At 41.0% G+C, this 18,477-nt stretch overlaps 1 protein-coding gene across 8 annotated transcripts in view; it reads right to left on the bottom strand.

Moving 5' to 3' along the window:
• The window catches only part of RFX2 (regulatory factor X2), an 86,923-nt gene that overhangs the window by 23,213 nt on the left and 45,233 nt on the right, over positions 1-18,477 (bottom strand). For 4 of the 8 annotated variants that reach the window (XM_074528557.1, XM_074528558.1, XM_074528559.1 and 1 more), the window contains exons 2-5: positions 13,230-13,339; positions 8,124-8,213; positions 6,234-6,313; positions 3,875-4,151 (exon numbers count right to left, since the gene is read on the bottom strand). In XM_074528557.1, the coding sequence (XP_074384658.1) occupies positions 3,875-4,151; positions 6,234-6,313; positions 8,124-8,213; positions 13,230-13,334 (552 nt within the window). In that variant the 5' untranslated portion in view covers positions 13,335-13,339. The remainder of the gene's footprint in view (positions 1-3,874; positions 4,152-6,233; positions 6,314-8,123; positions 8,214-13,229; positions 13,340-18,477) is intronic. The other 4 variants (XM_074528561.1, XM_074528562.1, XM_074528563.1 and 1 more) reach the window with 1 other exon arrangement.

Here is an 18,477-nt window from a genome sequence, read left to right as displayed (position 1 = left end):
ATTAGTGGGGTCTCACTGCCTCACTCCTCCCCAATTCAGGCTCAGTCTAGTGGGGTTTCACTGCCCCACACATCCCCCAGTTCAGGTTTAGATTAGTGGGGTCTCACTGCCTCACATCCCACCCAATTCAGGCTCATATTTTTGGGGTTTCACTGCCTCACATCCCACCCACTTCAGGCTCATATTTTTGGGGTTTCACTGCCTCACATTTCACCCAATTCAGGCTCAGATTAGTGGGGTTCCACAGCCTCACTTCTCCCCCAGTTCAAGCTCAGATTAGTGGGGTTTCATTGCCTCAAACCTCACCCAATTCAGGCTCAAATTAGTGGGGTCTCACTGCCCCACATATCCCCCAATTCAGGCTTAGATTAGTGGGGTCTCACTGCCTCACATCCCACCCAATTCAGGCTCATATTTTTGGGGCTCAGATTAGTGGGGTCTCACTGCTTCACCCCAATTCAGGCTCAGATTAGTGGGGTTTCACTGCTTCACTTCTCCCTCAGTTCAGGCTCAGATTAGTGGGGTTTCATTGCCTCAAACCTCTCCCAATTCAGGCTCTGATTATTGGGGTCTCATTGCCTCACCCCATTCAGGCTCACATTATTGGGGTTTCACTACCCCACACCATGATGTACCACGAGGAAGCAGAGCCTGAGTGCTGACACAGCCTTCAGGAAATGACTCAGAGGCAGAGGGAGACCCAATTTCCTTCCTCTGCCTGCTCAGGGGTTGTTTGAGCAGCAGCTCTGAGGCAAGCCCAGAAACGCTGCCTGGCTTGTGCTGTTGGCAGATGTCCCATCCAAAAGGACACCTTGCATCTGCAATAAAAACTGTCACAGGGGAAAAACCAAAAACTCTTGAGCAGCTCTGCAGGAAGGTGAAGAGCTCTGAGGCCCCACTTGAGGGAGGTCTCAAGGATTTCCTCTCTTGGTCCAGGCTAATTTAGGTGAAGATTAATAATGCAGTGCTGGCACAGATATTGAATGTTCCCTGTGCTGTTTGAGCAGAACATTGGTGCTCCAGCACAGAGGGAAGGTTTCCTAAGAGCTTTCTTGAAGTATCTCAAGATTTTTCTTTGGTGCACCAAACATCTCTCAGCCTCCTGAGGACCACTGCTAATCCTGGAGTATCCCAATATTTCAATTTTCCTCTGGAGGTGCCCTCCTTGCCCTCAACACCTCCAATCCCTCTCATTCCCCATCTCTGACCACTCTGATGTCCATCTCCAAGGCCAGGGCAAAAACCCTTTTTTCCCTGGCTCTGCTTTCCTTTCCTCCCACACAGCTCCCAGTCCTGCCCCAATCTGGCCTCTCTGTCACCAATATACTTTCAATTAACCTTCCTCTATATTTCCTAGTATCAAAAACAATAACCAGCTGTCATCATCACTCCACAACCACCCCCAAACAGACACAGAATTAACCCCAGAACTAACCCCCCACAAAAAACCAACAAAAATACAAACCAGCCTTTCCCAGTCTCTCTTTAGGCTGGACATTAAAACAGAAAATAAAGTCCAAAAGGATTTGGTTCAGTTCCTGCTGTCCTTAAGCCACCCATCCCTCCTGGTGGTGCCCCTGGATCCCTGGCAGTGCCCAAGGCCAGGCTGGACAGGGTTGGAGCACCTGGGACAGTGGGAGATGTCCCTGCCATGGCAGGGCTGGCACTGGATGGGCTCTAAAATCCCAAACCAAATTATTCCAGCATTAATTCCAAGCAGTCCAGGCTCTGCTCCAGCCCCCTCTGACCCTGGTCTGAGCTGGAAGGACAGACAGCCACACACAGACACAGCTCTGCATTACCTGCCAGGCTCTTTCCCACCTTTTCCACCCCTTCCTCAGCTATTTTGTGTTAAAATACCTTCAGAAAGCTCATCTGTACATGCAACAGAGTGGATTTATCTCAGATGTATTTCTATAAAGGTCATTTTCTAAATCTCTTTTTTTTTTGTTTTGTTTTGCAGAACAGCCTTATCTCATGTAATAGCCATCAACTAAATCCATTCATGGGATATTTCTACTGACATATTTTCCACTTGGGCTTTTATATCGTGCTTATCACCATGGAAATTACAAAAACCCCAAACAACAACATTTTAAAAATCCCCCAAAAATCCAAGAGTAAAGTTGTGCAGTTTTGTAACATGCAGTCCCACACAGGTGATGCTTCCAAATAATAACTTTAAGTAAAATCCAAATGCTCCAGTGCTAATTTTTAACTACGAACAGTTAAAATACACACAGAGACAATTCTCACTCAAGAAAAGAATCTCAATATCTGTCATTTTCTCTTCCACCCAAACCAAGGAATTTTCTCCTATGCCTACCCAAGAGCAGAGCACAGGATCAAAGCAACCTTTCAAGGCACACAGATTCAAAAACCATAAAATCTATATTCAAAAACTCAGTGGGAAATAAAGCACAACTTAACAGGCCAGATTTACATGAGTCCTCGGTAGCAACAGCTCCTGTTTTTCTCCCTAGTGATGCTGCTCACATTTGAAATTCTGGCTACATACCCTGAATTACACCTACATTAGTATTTATATTTATATTTGAATGCATAAACACACAGAAGTCTGCAGAGGGAGGTGAGCAGGAAATGAGCTGCAAACACTCCTGGCAGCTGCTCAGGGCTGGGAGATTCCCAAACCAAAAAGCCCTTGCAGCAAAAAGGCTGTTTTGGGTGAAGAGCTGTAACCCTCAGTCCCACACAGATGTGCTCCAGCACCTGCCACAGCTGGCAGCTGGAGAGACACCCTCCAAAGAGAGAAATCAGAACTTTAAACCATTTCTGTTTCATCAATATCACCCCTAAAAGACATTTTCTAAACATATGGCAAGGGCAGAATACACAATGGTGTAGGAGATGTATACACAAAGGGTTTTTGATCACTGTGCACTCAGCATGATCAGCTTGCACATAACTTATGTTCACACCTTCATCATTCCTCAATTGTCTCTTAATTCAACAGAGATTAGAGAGCAAGACCGAATTAACCTATTGTTAATTTGTTAATTAATCACATTTTCTCCATTTCCAAATTAAATTAATAATAATAATTATCCAATGGGTTAAGGAAGATTGTCCCAGGTCTCTTCACAATTGAAGACATATTTCAATATTTTGGGTAAGCATATGTGAGATCGACTTAGTAGAAAATATAAATAGAGAAAAATTTACAGTAGAAAACAGGGGCCAAATCATTAAAAACCAAAACGTAAATGCAGACAAATTTACAGTAGAAAACAGGGCCAAATCATTAAAACCCAAAATGTAAATAGAGACAAATTTACAGTAGAAAACAGGGCCAAATCATTAAAAACCAAAACGTAAATAGAGGCAAATTTACAGTAGAAAACAGGGGCCAAATCATTAAAACCCAAAATGTAAATAGAGACAAATTTACAGTAGAAAACAGGGCCAAATCATTAAAACCCAAAATGTAAATAGAGACAAATTTACAGTAGAAAACAGGGCCAAATCATTAAAAATCAAAATGTAAATGCAGACAAATTTACAGTAGAAAACAGGGGCCAAATCATTAAAAACCAAAATATATTGTTTTGGACAATGTAATCAATGTATCAAATCAAATGTAATCCTTTATTAATATTTGAATGATTAATGCTTTATTAATATTTGACTGATTAATGCTTTCTCTTCCCTAATGCTGCTGATCATTTCAGCGATCTGAGCAAGAGGGGCAATCCAAACTGAAAAATAAATGTATAACACCAGTGTCTATTCTCCCCCTTGCACTCATAGACACAAACAACGACAATGCCAGGTCAGTTAAATTTTCTGAAGGCTTTTCAGATCCCTTTGGAATCATTGCTGGCCCCCTTGCTGAGGTGCCTGCAGGGCTACATACCGTTGCTGGAGAGGAGCGTGAGGTGTGAGACAGAGAATGTCTAGAGTTCTCCAGCCCCCCATGAATGAGATAGGCTCCCGAGCCGGAGAGGATCTGACTTCCCCCAATGTCCATGGTGATGCCCACCATGTTGTGAGAGGGAATGGCTGTAGGAGAGGATGTCGCTGTAGTCACCTGAGCTCCTCCTCCTCCTCCTCCTCCCTGCGCTTCGAAATAGGGCGCGGCGCTGGCGGGGGCGTAAATCTGCGCCTCGCTGCTGTACGAGTAGGCAGCTCGTCTGGGCAGGGGACAAAAGAGAGGGAATCTGTGCTGGACAGCTTCAGAAAGCTGGAGGAGTGTCAGGAAACCCGTGGTGTTAAAGGTTAGCCCTTGTGTTCGCCACTGAGATTATTCTTGTTCACAACCACGTAGGTATGGTAAGGCGGGAACAAGAAATATACCATACCTGTAGGTAGGGTAAGGCGGGAACAAGAAATATACCACACCTCTATCAACTCTCAGTTGTCCCCTAATCCAACAGGAACTAAAGAGCAACTTCTGTAATCCCATTTTGTCCATTTCCAAATAAAACTTTTCCTGTTCCCACTGTAAGATTTTTGTTGTTCACGACCCTGTAGGCATGGTAAATTGGGAACAAGAAATATACCACACCTCTATCAACCCTCAGTTGTCCCCTAATCCAGCAGAGAATAAAGAGCAAAACCAAATTAACTTCTGTAATCCCATTTTGTCCATTTCCAAATAAAACTTTTCTTGTTCCCACTGTAAGACTATTCTTGTTGTTCACGACCCTGTAGGCATGGTAAATTGGGAACAAGAAATATACCATACCTCTATCAACCCTCATGTGTCCCCTAATCCAACAGGAACTAAAGAGCAATTTCTGTAATCCCATTTTGTCCATTTCCAAATAAAACTTTTCCTGTTCCCACTGTAAGATCATTCTTGTTGTTCACGACCCGGTAGGCATGGTAAATTTGGAACAAGAAATATACCACACCTCTATCAACCCTCAGTTGTCCCCTAATCCAGCAGAGAATAAAGAGCAACATCAAATTAACTTCTGTAATCCCATTTTGGACATTTCCAAATAAAACTTTTCCTGTTCCCACTGTAAGATTCTTCTTGTTGTTCACAACCCCAGAGGCATGGTAAGGTGGAACAAGAAAGTCATACCAGAATCCAACATTCCTCAATTGTCTCTTAATCCAACAGAGACTAAAGAGCAAGACCAAATTAATTTCTTGTTAATTAATCCCATTTTGTCCATTTCCAAATAAAATTTTTTCTGCTCCCACTGTAAGATTCTTCTCCTTGTTTGCAACCCCATAGGCATGGTAAAGTGGAACAAGAAATATACCACACCTCCAACATTGCTCAGCTGTCTTTAATCCAACAGAGACTAAAGAACAAGACTGAAATAACCTCTGTAATCCCATTTTGTCCATTTCCAAATAAAATTTTTCCTGTTCCCACTGTCCTTGCCCACATCAACAGATGTTGGTAAAAATTATTTTGATTTCTTTTTTTTGAGAAGTAAGGGTAAATTATCCAAATAAAAAAATGAGTTAACTGTTTGAGCCAAATGACTTATAGAAAAGGAAAAGGGGGGTTTGTTACAGATAAATAATGTCATAGTTGGCTCTTACAATTAAGAGATAGATATTTTGTAGATGAGCCATGTGGCTGACAGTCACAGGGACTCCCAATGCTGAAAACCTTTTCCTTATTCAAAAAAAAATATTTTAAAAATTATTTAAAAATTTATTACATTCCTTATTTAAAAAAAAATTCTTTGTTGTAATTTTTGTTAAGGTTTAATAAAAATTTGAAATTGTAAAATTGAACAGTTGTTTCTGACAGTGGGAATGGGATCAGTTGGCCCCACAGCACAAGCTCATGGTGAGGGCAGCTCCTCCTGAGGACCTGGGGTGAGGAAGGCCAAAATGAGGAACAAAATGGGCACAGCTGGCAGGAGGAAGAGGAAATTCTAAGAATGGAGAGGCCCTGGCACAGCTGTGGCTGCTCCATCCCTACAATGCCCAAGGCCAGGTTGGACAAGGCTTGGAGCAGCCTGGGATGGTGGAAGGTGCTGGGGAGTTGGAAGGAGATGGGATTGAAGGTCTTTTCCAACCCAGGCAATTCTAGGATTCTTTAAGTCTATAAAATCTTCCAACAGCCCCTCTTTCCTCTGAAAGTTCCATTCCTAAAACTCCCCATGGCACCATGCAAAGTTCTCAGACAAATTTCATGACCAGGATTCCCTGGAGAACAATCCCTCCATGAGGAGAACACCCCCAGGGCTGGAAATCACCCTCACACCCAGCACAGCACCTGAACAGCTCAGGGAGGTTCTTACATGGTTCCATTGGTGTAAACAGCTTCTCCTCCTTCCACATACTGCACCTGGGCTGGATAAACGTGCTGCACAGACTGCACCTGCAACGGGCACCAACAGGGCAGGGGGCGCTCAGGAAGTGCTGGGTAAAATGCACAGCTCCAACCTTACCTTGACACTCTGCCTTTCTTTAAAAAAAACCCAGAAAAACAAAACAAAACAAAAAAACCAACCAAACAAAAAAAAAAAAAAAACCAAAAACCAAAAAACAAACAAACAAACAAACAAACAACCCCACAAAAAACCAAACCAAAACAAAACAAAACCCCACCAAAAACAAAAAAAACACCCCAAAACAAAACAAAAAAACCCCCCAAAAAACAAAACCCAAAAAAACCCCAAAAACAAAAAAACCAAACAAAAAAAGCCCCAAACAAACAAAAAAAAACCCACAAAAAACAACCCCAAAAAACCCCCAAAAAACCCTCCACCCAACCCACAAAAAAACCCCAAAACTCCCCCCCCCAAAAAAACAAAAAAACCAACAAAAAACCTACCAAAAAAACCCAAACCAAACAAAAAACCCCCAAAAAACAAAGCCAAAAAACCCCAAAAAACCCCCCAAAACCACCAAACAAAACAAAAAACCCCAAAAAACCCCCCAAAACCACCAAACAAAACAAAAAACCCCAAAAAACCAAAAACACCCAAAAAACACCCAAAATCCCCCAAAAAACCCAAAACAACAACAAAAAAGAACCCTAAAAAACCCCAAAACAAAAAAACCCAAACAATAAACGAGAACAACAACAAAACAAACTCTAAAACCCTAAAAAACCCAAAAACAAACAAAGAACCCTAAAAAACCCCAAAACAAACAAAAAAACCCCTAAAAGACCCCAAAACCAAAAAAACCCCAGACAATAAATCAAGAACAACAAAACAAACCCAAAACCCCCCAAAAAATAAAAAAACCCAACAAACCCAGAAACCCTCCCCAAAACAGAACAAAACAAACACTAAAACAACAACAACAACACCACAAACCTAAAAACCCCAAAAAACCAAACAAAAAACCATCCTGCCTGCCCGTCCTCCCCTCCATGCTTAGGAATGCCAAAGAAAAGGAGGTTTTTATTTTCAAAGGTCAAGTTAAAATAGATAAATAAGGTCTGGGGCTAACAGGGCTGAGCTCATTCTGCAGCTTTTCCATCAGAGGGGAACCTGACAGTGTCCAGCTGCACCCCAGCCCCTTTTTTGTTACTCTGGGGGGAAGGATTTGCCCCCCTGAAATGGAGGAAAAATAAATAAAATAAAAAATCAAATAAAAAATCACAAAAAAAAAAGATAAATTAAGAGGGTCAGAATTTTTTTCCCCCATGAAATGGAGAAACCAAATAAAAAATCACTAAAGGAAAAAAATTACTAAAGATAAGGAGGTCAGACTTGCTGTTCACATGGAGCAGCACCACATATCCCTGGTTTCTTAGGAAACAAGCCCTGGAAAAGGCAAAGTTCAAATAAATAAAAACACTTGCATGGCTCTCTGGCACCAAATCTTCCTATGGAGCCACATGCAGGCAGTAAATTTGTTTAATTAAAAACAAACAAACAAACATTTTGCCTCTAAAAAACGTCTTTAATTTTAATTTAACTTTGATTTAATAAATGCTTTTAAATTGAAGTTGAAAGCATCCATCAAATCTTCAAATACATGAAAGACAACTGCTACAGCAAAGGTTTTTTCCTAAACTTCAAACATCTTGAGAGTTTCTTTTGTCAAAAAGAAAGGAGGAGAGAGCTGGAGAAAGTGATGCCAGCTCTGTGAGTGCCCACAAGTCTTTAATGGGGATGTTTTTGGATGTGGCAGAGATTCAGAAGCGGGATTGGGGACCTGGCTGGGTTCATTACCTGCTGTGGAACCTGCTGGACTCTGGGAACAGAGATTTGCTGCATCTGTGCCCCTTTGGGAGCAGAGCCTGTGGCCTGGACCAAAACCCTCTGCAAGGAAAAGATACAGGAAGAGACAATTTCAGTCCATAACACAGCTGAGCCAGGTGCTCCCTCCCCAAATTTCATGGCCAGTTTGACACCAACAGCAGCATCCTGGGATTTGTGTCCCCATGGTCCCCACCCTCCCAAGGTGCACCATCCTGAGCTCAGCCCCTGAGTATGGGCAAATTTCTGCCAGGAATCATCTCAGTTCATTTATAAGCTCAGCCCCCTGAATTTAGGCAAATTTCTGCCAGGAATTATCTCAGTTCATTGATAAGCTCAGCCCCCTGAATTTGGGCAAATTTTTCCCAGGAATCATCTCCAATCCTCCACTGAAGGATGTAGCAGTTCATTGATGAGCTCAGCCCCTGAATTTGGGCAAATTTCTGCCAGGAATCATCTCCAAATCTGCAGGAAAGGATGTAGCATTCATTGACAAGCTCAGTTTGTCATTCAACTATTGAATTTGGGCAAATTTCTGCCAGGAATCATCTCCAAACCTCCAGGAAAGGAAGCAGCAGTTCATTGATCAGCTTAGCCCCTTGAATTTGGGCAAATTTCTGCCAGGAATGATTTCCAAACCTCCACTGAAGGATGTAGCAGTTCATTGATGAGCTCAGCCCCTGAATTTGGGCAAATTTTTCCCAGGAATCATCTCCAAACCTCTAGGAAAGGATGTAGCATTCATTGACAAGCTCAGCTTGTCATTCAACTGCTGAATTTGGGCAAATTTTTGCCAGGAATCATCTCCAAACCTCCATTGAAGGATGTAGCAGTTCATTGATCAGCTTAGCCCCCTGAATTTGGGCAAATTTTTCCCAGGAATCACCTCCAATCCTCCACTGAAGGATGTAGCAGTTCATTGATGAGCTCAGCCCCTGAATCTGACCAAATTTTTGCCAGGAATCATCTCCAAACCTCCAGGAAAGGAAATAGCAGTTCATTGATGAGCTCAGCCCCCTGAATTTGGGCAAATTTCTCTCAGGAATCATCTTCAGACCTCCATGGAAGGATGCAGCAGTTAATTGATCAGCTCAGCACAGCTGAACAAGGATCTCTCCTCACACATCCACATTTGGCTGCAAAGTTCCTTCTCCTGGAGCTGCTGAACCCAACCAAGCTCTGCCTCCTGCAGCAGGAAATCCCCCCCAGCTCCTGCCAGCACCAAACTCAGGGGGTTCTGCTTCTCCCTGCTCTGCCACCAAGGGCACGGGGACATTTTGTGGTGCTGGTGGCTCTGTCACCTCCAGCATCCCCTGTCTTACACTCCATTTTTTTTTTCAGCACATCTCAGAGTGCTCAGCACCTTCAGATGCAGCAAAACAAACGTGGGGGTGTGGGCATGGAGAGAGAGGATTCAGTGGGAACACAGCCAAGCATCTCCATGGCCTCTTAAACCTTCTCCAAGGAGATAATTCCTTTAAAAACACCCAGGAGATTTGGCCTGGGCTGGAAAAAATCCCAGGGAAAATCCTGGGAGAGAGAATTCTGTCTCTCTTTGTTCTGAGAGTGCAAATACTACATGGGCCAACAGAATAAAGAGCCAGAAAATCCCAGAAACAACCTTGAGACTTAGCGGCTACCTGGATATTTATGATGGATAAATAACTTCCATGGATAAATAATATCCATGGATAACTACCATGGATATTTATGATGGATAACCATCATAAATAACTCTCATGGATAACTACCATGGATATTTATGATTTTTAGCCCTCTCAGCATATCTGTGTAACAACCAGAAATCCAGTTCTAGCAGAATTCCAGGTTTATGATAATTGCCCAGATCTCCAGGCTGCATTCCCTGGAGATCCTACACTCATTTCAGCAATCTCCTGGCCTGTTTTTCCTCACCAGTGCAGGATGGGGACATCACAAACCCTTTCTGAAATCAGACCTTGGCAGTGCCACCTACATCAAAGACTCTTTCCTTTCTCTGTCACAGACATATTTTATGAAAAATCCTTTTGTTAGGATTTTTTCTCCTGAGAAGCTGAGAGGCCTCAGAAATGAAATGTAAGCAATGATTATCTGCTGCTGTGGAATGCAACAGGTGCTTCTGGGATTGGTCTCATGTGGTTGTTTTTAATTAATGGCCAATCACAGTCCAGCTGGCTCAAACTCTCTGGTCAGTCACAAGATTTTATTATCATTCCATTCCTTGCTGATGAAATCCTTTCTTCTTTTAGTATAGTTTATTATTTTCTTTTAACATAATATATATACCATAAAATAATAAATCAGCCTTCTGAAACATGGAGTCAGATCCTCATCTCTTCCCTCATCCTGGGACCCCTGTGAACACCACCACAATTGGTGACCCCGAGTGAGGAACATTCCTTTTCCCTTTTCCCTTATCCAGCTGTCTCAGACCCTCTGGTCAGTCACAAGATTTTATTATCATTCCTTTCTATTCCTTTTTAGCCTTCTGATGAAATCCTTTCTTTTATTCTTTTAGTATAGTTTTAATATATCATCTTCCTTTAATATGATATATATCATAAAATAATCAATCAGCCTTCTGCAACATGGAGTCAACATTCTCATCGCTTCCCTCATCCTGGGATCCCTGCCAACACCACCCCATTTTTCCTCCTTTCTGCCCATTTTCTGGCATTGCTTTTGCCAGATGCCACATCCCTGGCTCTGTGCTCTGCTATCACCTTCCAGCCAAGATAAGGAATCATCCCCACCTGGAAGGTGAGGCCACCCTGCTCAAACCCACAGGGCCACCAGTGCTCCACAAGGGTTTCAGCCTCACACCATTCCTGCTGCCAGCAGCTCATCCCCAGTGTTTCTTTGTCCTGCTGGTGAGAGGAAGGCTCTGCATGCTCCTCCTCTTCAGCACTATCCCCTGGATAGTCCTTAATCCAGCAGTTCCATTCCAGAGGCTGCATGGGTGACTTTATAACCCAAAGGTTTTCCAACCTTTGTTCACACCCAAATCCACTCTGTGATCCTGGGGACACCTGGCACTGCTGTCCCCAGCCCTGCCACACCAGCAAGGATGGGAGGTGACAGCAGCACTCTGCATCACCCCATGACTCCTGGAAAGTCAAATATTCCTTCAATTCCCAATCCTGAATTGTTCCTTTCCATCAGCATCCAATGGCAGCTGCTGCTGCTGCTCCCTTGGGAGTTGGAGAAGAATGAAGCTGAGTTACACCCACCCATCCTCTCATCCCTCCAGCTTCCTGAGAAAGAAATTTCTTTTGCAAGTTCCCCAAAAGGCAGAAAAAGGAACAAAAATGAAGCAGTTTCACTGAACTCTTCCCATTTTGCACTGGGTGGTTCCTGTTCATCGCCTGTGTCCTGTTGGGCCTCCCAAGTGCAGCACATTCATGGGCAATGATCACAAATCCCCCTCTGCAAAATGAAATGTTGGGGTCTGCCTAGCCAAGGAAGAGACCATGGGATGGTTTGGGTTGGGAGGGATCTCAAACCCCACCTTGTAAAGCTTGGCAGAGCTCAAACCCACAGGACAACACCTTTATTAACATGCTGTCCTCACACCTCAAGGAGCTGATTAAAAACTCTCTCCTCACTATCAAAATTTGGGATTAAAATCAACTGGCACAAAGTGACTCTCTTGGAAACCTAAATTAAACCCCAAAGCTTGCAGAGGGATTGGCAGCACTCAAACTCACATCACCTTTATTAAGAGGTTGCCACCACTACCTCAAGGAACTTATTTAAAACCTTCTTCCTACTATCCAAACCTGGGATTAAGATCAGCTGGCATGAAGTGACTCCCTTGGGAACCTAAATTAAACTCCAAACCCCACCTTTTAAAGATTAGCAGAGCTCAAACCCACAGGACATCACTTTTATCAACAGGCTGTGCCCAGGACCTCAAGGAACTGATGAAAAACCCTCTCCCCACTATCAAAATTTGGGATTAAAATCCCCGGCACAAAGTGACTCCCTGGAACACCTAAATTAAACCTCAAAGCTTGCACATGGATGGGGAACACTCAAACTCACAGGACAACATTTTTACCAACAGGTTGTCCCCACTACCTCAAGAAACTGATTTAAAACCTTCTCCCCACTATCAAACCTAGGGTTAAAATCAACTGGCACAAGATGACACCCTTGGGAACCTAAATTAAACCCCAAACCTTTTAAAGCTTGCACATGGTATGGCAGTGCTCAAACTCACAGGACAACACTTTTACCAACAGGTTGTCCCCTCTACCTCAAGGAACTGATTAAAAACCTTCTCCCCATTATCAAACCTGGGGTTAAAATCAGCTGGACCAAAGTTACCCCCTTGGGGACCTAAATTAAACCCCAGAACTCACCTTGTAAAGCCTGCATGTGCATTGGGAGCACTCAAACCCAAAGGACATCATTTTTATCAACAGGTTGTCCCCACTACCTCAAGAAACTGATTAAAAACCTTCTCCCCAGTATCAAAAAGTGGAATTAAAATCCCTGGTACAAAGTGACCCCTTTGGGAACCTAAATTAAACCACAAATGCCCCCTTTTAAAGCTTGAATATGGATTGGGAGCACTCAAATGCACAGGACATCACTTTTATCAACAGGTTGTCCCCACTACCTCAAGGAGCTGATTAAAAACCTTCACCCCAGTATCAAAATGTGGGATTAAAATCCCTGGCACAAAATGACTCCCTTGAACACCTAAATTAAACCCCAAACCTTTAAAAGCTTGGCAGAGCTCAAACCCACAGGACATCACCTTTATCAACAGGTTGTCCCCAGTACCTCAAGGAGCTGATTAAAAACCTTCACCCCACTACCAAAATCTGGGGTTAAAATCAGTTGGCACAGAGTGACCTCCTTAGATTAATTAAACCCCAAACCCCACCTTGCAAAGCTTGGCAGAGCTCAAACCCATAGGAGAACACCTTTACCAACAGGTTGTCCCCACTACCACAAGGAGCTGCTTAAAAACCTTCTCCCAACTACCAAAACCTGTGATTTAAATGCATCTTCCAGGGGAAGGAGGGCTTTTCTCCATGGTAACAGCATCCCCAGCTGTGCGTGCCTTACCTGCTGCGAGGCTGGCACTGCCTGCACCACCGGGGCCTGCGCTGAGCCCGACGGGTGGAGAGCCACAGAAGCTGCTGAGTCTGATCCACCCTCTGGACTCTGCATGCTCCCTGTGGGGACAGCACGGGGACATCAGAGGGGACAGCACAGCACAGCCACACACCCCCAGCCCATTGAGAACAGCGCTGAAATCCCAGGGGAATATCCAGAGGGAAAGGAGGCAGCTCCCGGCCTACACACCGGGCTGGTTTTAGTCCCTGGAGCTCATTTTAATGCAGAATTATGTGAAGGAAAAAAGAAAGTTGCACAATTGTTTCACAGAGAGAAGGAAGGAACAGAAAATGCACTTCTATATTTAACTGAAAAGTGGTGTTGGAAAATTATTGTGTCACAGTGAGCATCACACATGATTGGGAAGAGTTGGGGAATATTTTTAAAAATAATGTTTTCTCCCCCCTCTGCCTTATCACGTTTAACTAGTGCCAAAAAAAGCTTTTAATCAAACATAAATTTCAGTGGGAAAATGGGGTGGGCAGCTTGGGTTTATAACCAGAAAAAATCAAGGATGAAGAGCACAAAATTCAGCAACATTTTGGACCACTTGAAGCAGCATCTCCACCCTCACAAAAATCAGCATCTCCACCCTCCCAAAAATCAGCATTTCCACCCTCACAAAAGCAGCATCTCCATTTTCCCATCACCCCAAAATCCCACCAAGGACCCCAGAGAGCCCCAGCATCACCCTCCAGTGTCACACAGCCCTGATGGTGCCCTCAGCATCCTCAAATCCTCAGTGCCAGGTCTGCCACCAGGGAGATGGCTTATCACGTTTAACTAGTGCCAAAAAAAGCTTTTAATCCAACCTAAATTTCAATGGGAAAGTGGGGTGGGCAGCTTGGGTTTATAACCAGAAAAAATCAAGGATGAAGAGCACAAAATTCAGCAACATTTTGGACCACTTGAAGCAGCATCTCCATCATCCCAAAAGCAGCATCTCCATTTTCCCATTATCCCAAAATCCCACCAAGGTCCCCAGAGAGCCCCAGCATCACCCTCCAGTGCCACAGAGCCCTGATGGTGCCTCAGCATCCTCAAATCCTCAGTGCCAGCTCTGGGGACACCAAGGGATGCCTTATCACATTTAACTGCTGGAAAAAATGCTTTGAATCCAACCTCAATTTCAATGGGAAAATGGGGTGGGCAGCTTGAGTTTATAACCAGAAAAAAAATCAAGGATGAAGAGCACAAAATTCAGCAACATTTTGGACCCCCTGAAGAAGCATCTCCACCCTCACAAAAATCAGCATCTCCACCCTCCCAAATCAGCATTTCCACCCTCACAAAAGCAGCATCTCCATTTTCCCATCACCCCAAAATCCCACCAAGGACCCCAGAGAGCCCCAGCATCACCCTCCAGTGCCACAGAGCCCTGATGGTGCCCTCAGCATCCTCAAATCCTCAGTGCCAGCCCTGGAAACACCAGGGGATGCTGAGACAGCACACAATGGCATTTTGAGAGGTTTTTTGTCGGGTGGGGGAGCCTTTTTTCCTCATTTTTCTTGTGAAACTTCCTGCTTAATAAACTATTTTAGGAGGGTTTCTGCTGTCACTTCAAAATCAAAAGGTTAAAGACATCCAGATTTTGGGCAGTGCCATTTCTGCTTTCTTGGCCTCACTGCTGAGCCCCTAAACAACGTTATGATGGCTTTTATTTCCCTTCTTCTGCCATTATTTAAATTTTTTCCTCATATTTGTGCAAGTTAAAAGGAAAAAGGAAAACTGAGAAACTAAAGGACATTGGAACTGCTCATTTGTGTTCAAAAGAAATGCAAGGGAAGTGTGAAATTACAGAATCTACCTGTTTATTCATTCAGCCATAAGCAAAAACCCCAAATATTAAAATTCTCCAAAAAACTGCTTTTTAAGGGTTTTTTCCCCAATACTTCATAACCCCATTAGCAAATTACAATTACTCTCCAAACCATCCTAAAATCCCAGAGCTTGCAAATAATTTTTCTCACATCTGGGAGAAAAAGTAGATAAAGTCAGAGCTACCAGATGAATCCAACAAGGCAGAGAGAAGGGAAATTAAATCAATATTTATTCCTGTGTCCCCCCAGCTGCCCTCAGCACCCCCATCCCTGCAGCTCTGCTATAAAAAGGCAGCACCTGCCTCTCCCCATCACTGCCTCTGCCTGGGCTGCAGCCAAAACCTCCCTGGGAGAAGGTTCCAGTTTGCAACAGCACCGTGGGATCAGGAAAATAAAAATTCTCCCAGTAAATTCCTGCTCCAGCCATGAATTATTGGTAATTAAACACTGGGGAAGCATTGCTGAGTTTGGGATATTCAGGTGGAGAAGCTCAGGCAGGAGAGGGGGCACTTTTACCACATTTAACTTTTCCAAAAGTGTTTCTTTTCTGTCCCTAATTTTTCCAAAAGTGTATCTTTTCTGTCCCTAATTTTTCCAAAAGTGTTTCTTTTCTGTCCCTTGTGCCCTGGGCTTGGTTTGCAGCTCTGCAGGGGTTTCTGAGTAATGGTGAGGTTACAGAATAAAAGTGGAAGAGTTGACAAAGATATTTTAATTATCTATTAATGGTTCTGGCAGGGTCTGCTCTTGGCATTTTAGGTCTGCACAAGGTCTCTTTTGAAGTGGAGCTGTAATCAGAAATGAACACTTAGAAAAGATGGAATTGGACTTTGAGGATCCTTTTAAGTCCCTGCCAAGCCAGAATATTTCCTGATTCTCTGATTCAAATCACATCTGACTCAAATCACCAACAACTCATCTTTGCTGGCACATTTTGGCTCCTGCTTTCCCTCAGTGGCCAGAGAGACGTGGGCAGGGTGGAAGGTGAATTGTTTGCTGCCAGAATAAATCCCAGAGTGATTTTCAGGTTTGAGATGACAGCCAGACACAAAGGCTCCCAGGAAATCTGCAGATGGCACTTCCAGACAAGGCAGACAGACAGACAAGTCCTGCATTGCCAAACCACGAGGAACAGGACTTGTTGTTATTTTATTTTATCACCGCAACATCCTGGAGAAGGAATAATTCCCTTCTCATTAAACCACCCTGCACTTCCTGAGACTGCACTCAGATCTGTGTGTGCCATCTGCTCTGGGCAATTTGTGCTGATGAAAAGCTGAGAGCACCCCAGAATTCCTGTGCCCCCAGAAACCAGCACGGGGTGCCAGAGCTCTGTGCTGCCCTGGCACCACAGCTGGCACCGCCAGAGGGGGCACAAGGGGTTCAGGGAGGAGAGGAAATGTGGCACCCAAAGCCTGGATCCTTCCCCTTCACTTTATTATTTATCCTTTATTATTGATCCTTTATTATTTATATACATAAGTACTTTATAGTACTTATGGATATAAATAATATATATACTTTATTATATATAAAGAATAAGTATATATTTTTATATATAAGTACATATTTTAAGTATATATCTTATAATACACTTTATATATAGTCTATAATATATACTTTATATATAATATTTATATATAAAGTATATTATATATTATTTATATATATAAATACCATCTATCTTTATTATATAAAGTATAATTGTATATTTTACATATATTAAATATAAATATATAAATATACTTTATATAATAAATATATATAATGTATAATGTATATATTATACAAATATATTATATATAAAGTATAAGTATATATTTATATATATAAGCACATATTTAAAGTATATTTATTATAATACACTTTATATATATAGTATATAATATATATAAAATATATTTTATATATAATATTTATATATAAAGTATATTATATATTATTTATATATATAAGTACTTTATATCTTTATTATATAAAGTATAATTGTATATTTTACATATAATTATATATAAATATATAATTATACTTTACATAATAGATATATATAAGGTATAATGTATATATTATATATTATACAAATATATTATGTATAAAGTATAAGTATATATTTATACATATAAGTACATATTTAAAGTATATATATTATAATACACTTTATATATATATTTAGTAAATAATACATATAATATCCTTTATATATAATATTTAAATATAAAGTATTTTATATATTATTTATATATATAAATACTATCTATATTTATTATATAAAGTATAATTATTTACATATAATTATATATAAATATATAATTGTACTTTATATAATAAATATATATAATGTATAATATATATTATGTATTATATGATATAATATATTATATATATTATATACAGTATAATTATATATTTTATATATAATTATATTTTATATATATTATATATACTTATATTATTATGGTATATAATAATATAAGTATATATATAAAGTGTATATATGTTATGATATTCTTTATATATATAAAGTATAATTATATATTTATATATAATTATATATAATATATATTATATATACTTATTATAGTATATAATAATAATATATATAAAGTGTATATATATTATTATATACTTTATATATCTATAAAGTATATAATGTATATAATATACTTTATATATAATATTTATATATAAAGTATATTATATATTTATTATTTATATATAATTACTTTATGTATATTTATTATAAATATAAATACTTTATTATTTATAATAAATATACATAAAGTAATTATATATAAATAATAAATATATACCTATATATAAAAAATAAATATATCACCTTCAAGCCATTTCCCATGTCCTGTCCCTGCGTGGCTTTATCCAAAGCCCCTCTCCAGCTCTTTCATTGGCACTTTTGGACACTAAAAGCTGCTCCAAGGTCTCCTTACACTGGATTTATTCAGCACTGGCACCATTCCCCTCCTTCCCCAGGCCCTTCTGGGGTACAGGAGATGCTGCTCCATCCCCTCCTCAGCACCTGAACTAATGATGGCTGGATTCAATGATCTTAAAATTCTTTTCCAACTGAAATTATTCTATAAATACATCCTTCAGGCATCCAAAATCTGATTTAATGTTTCCTCTGCCTCTAGGCAGTCATTTTGCTGTTGGATTTTTATGCCCCACATTTAAATCCCCTTTGAGAAGAATTTGTTAAACCCATTTATGAATGGCAAGGACAGCAGTGGATTTCTTACCCATGGAGGTAATAACACCCACCAAGCTTTATTGGGAAGTTTAAATTTAAGTAGCTATATAAAAAAATCACTTTATCCCAGAGGTGAAATAATTGATTATTCTTAAAACTAACAAAAAACTGACTG

Source organism: Zonotrichia albicollis, chromosome 29, assembly GCF_047830755.1.
Source record: "Zonotrichia albicollis isolate bZonAlb1 chromosome 29, bZonAlb1.hap1, whole genome shotgun sequence".
NCBI lineage: Eukaryota > Metazoa > Chordata > Aves > Passeriformes > Passerellidae > Zonotrichia > Zonotrichia albicollis.
Note: the sequence above shows the minus strand (reverse complement) of the source record. Positions and strands in the feature narration are given on the sequence as shown.